At 42.9% G+C, this 2,406-nt stretch overlaps 1 protein-coding gene across 1 annotated transcript; it reads left to right on the plus strand.

Annotated features, from left to right (window-relative positions):
- The first annotated feature begins 1,690 nt into the window (after positions 1–1,690).
- On the plus strand, positions 1,691–1,903 carry LOC129713923 (MIEF1 upstream open reading frame protein-like). Its single transcript, XM_055663324.1, has one exon. The coding sequence runs from the start codon at positions 1,691–1,693 to the stop codon at positions 1,901–1,903; it is 213 nt and encodes a 70-aa protein (XP_055519299.1).
- The last annotated feature ends 503 nt before the right edge of the window (positions 1,904–2,406 follow it).

The raw sequence follows: 2,406 nt of genomic DNA on the forward strand, positions 1-2,406 counted from the left end.
CAACAAAATGCATTTAGCATCTCCCTGGAAGAGCGACATAGCATATGATTTGAATAAATATTTACATTAGCATATATACAGACATAGTGTTTTTCCTGTGGGGGATCTGAGCTATAGGCAGAGGTTTCCTGTGGGATTCATTGTGATCATGGCTGATCATCCCCTATCAATAACCCGTACCTGCCTTCTCCCCATATCCCTTGACTCCACTAGCCCCTAGAGCTCTATCTAACTCTCTTAAATCCATCCAGTGATTTGGCCTTCACTGCCCTCTGTGGCAGGGAATTCCACAAATTCACAACTCTCTGGGTGAAAAAGTTTTTTCTCACCTCAGTCTTAAATGACCTCCCCTTTATTCTAAGACTGTGGCCCCTGGTTCTGGACTCGCCCAACATTGGGAACATTTTTCCTGCATCTAGCTTGTCCAGTCCTTTTATAATTTTATATGTTTCGATAAGATTCCCCCTCATCCTTCTAAACTCCAGTGAATACAAGCCTAGTCTTTTCAATCTTTCCTCATATGACAGTCCCGCCATCCCAGATATCAATCTCGTGAACCTACGCTGCACCAATCTCGTGAACCTACATGAACAGTAAAAATATTTGTTTTGCATACTATCCAATCAAATCCGATACTATTATACATAAATACAATCAAGACAAGCTCAAGTACAATAAGTGGTGCAAAAGGGAAGATACACAATGCAGAATATAGTTTTCCTGTGGCTGAGCAGAGTTTTACTCCAGGTAGACACAAAGTGTTGGAGAAACTCAGAGGGTCCGGCAGCATCTTTGGAGAAAATGGATATGTTTCAGGTTGGGACCCTTCAGAGTACAGGTTTATAGTTGTGAAGAAGGGTTGTGACCCGAAACCTTACCTATTCCTTTTCCCCTGAGATGCTGTCTGACCGGCTGAGTTACTCCAGAATTTTGTGGCTATCTTTGGTATAAACCAGCATCTGTGGTTCATTGTCACGAGGATACCAGACTAGAATGTTTCGGCCAAGAAGGTAGGAAGCCTTTCAAAATGACGGAGTGTGCAAAATTTCACATCTGAGATAACACAGAATTGGTGATGCACAAGATCTCTGTTAGACACAAGCAGCCAGTATGGCCTGTGCTTCACATTCTGCTGTAAATCTGTTACTATTAGAGTCATAGAGTATTACAGTGTGGAAACTGTACCGGCCAAAATTTCCCAGCTACACTAGTCCCATGTGCTAACATTTGGACCATATCCCTCCAAACATGTCCTATCCATATACCTGTCTAACTGCTTCTTAAATGTTGGGGTAGTCCCCGCCTCAACTACCTCCTCTGGCAGCTTGACCCATACACATATCACCCCCTGTGTGAAAAAGGTACCCCTCAGATTCCTATTAAATATTTTTCTCTTCACCTTAAACTTATGACCAATGTCCTCTTGTCCTCGATTCACCTACTCTGGGCAAGAAACTTTATACAGTACTGTGCGGCTATCCGATCTATTCCTCTCATGATTTTGTACACCTCTATAAGATCATCCCTCATCCTCCTGCACTCCAAGGAATAGAGTCCCAGCCTACTCAACCTCTGCCTATAGCTCAGATCCTCCAGAGTCAATTTTTCTTTTCGGTTTCTCAGGCATGGCGAAGATGATCTTCTGACTGGAGAGCGTCCCCTGTCGATTTTCCCGGCCGATTCTCCTGTCATGGCAGCCTGGTCTCGCGTGGCTGTGTTGAACCTTTACCGCTCTCTGCTGCGTGAGGGACGGCGTCTGCGATACACCGACCGAGAGTTCTACTATACATTCATCAAGCGGGAATTCAGAAAGAACCAACATCTCAGCGGGGAAGAAGAGAAGGCGCAACAACTGGAAAAGGGCCTCTATTTTCTCGAGAGCAAGATTGGAGGCCTGGTTTAATTTGCTGCTAAAACAAAACATCAAATTTCAAACTTGTTGGTAGGTTCTTCCTCTGTTGTGTAAGCTCAGTAAACATTCCATGTATCCCAGGCAAATTATTAGACTGCAGAAATGCTTCATTCTCCAAAAAGCTGTGGATAATTTTATAGTATTTCATTGCATGAGCATTCTGAACACTTCCTTGTGCTAAGGTGCTATAGGGCATTCAATTATTTGTAACTTACTGATTAGATTATTTGTATCATGTGGATATTTTATTTTCAGTGGTTCTTCTCTGAAACTGGGTCAGCTTTATCTCACTTTCACCATCACTTCACAACCTGAATTGTGATTTTATACTTCCCACAGTTAGCCCTCATCTATTTTAAAAGGACCACAGTGGAGGTGATGACACCATCTTCTAAGTTCTATGTGAAATTGCCCCTTGGTTCCATTTTAAGTCTTTCCTCTCACCCGCCGCCTGCACCCTCTAGTTTTTGATTCCCACTTTCATAAGATCATAA

This window comes from Leucoraja erinacea, chromosome 37 (assembly GCF_028641065.1).
Source record: "Leucoraja erinacea ecotype New England chromosome 37, Leri_hhj_1, whole genome shotgun sequence".
NCBI classification, from domain to species: Eukaryota; Metazoa; Chordata; class Chondrichthyes; order Rajiformes; family Rajidae; genus Leucoraja; species Leucoraja erinaceus.

What these genes read in the sequence shown, in the direction of transcription:
- LOC129713923 (XM_055663324.1), top strand. Translation starts at nt 1,691, where the DNA reads ATGGCAGCCTGGTCTCGCGTGGCTGTGTTGAACCTTTACCGCTCTCTG.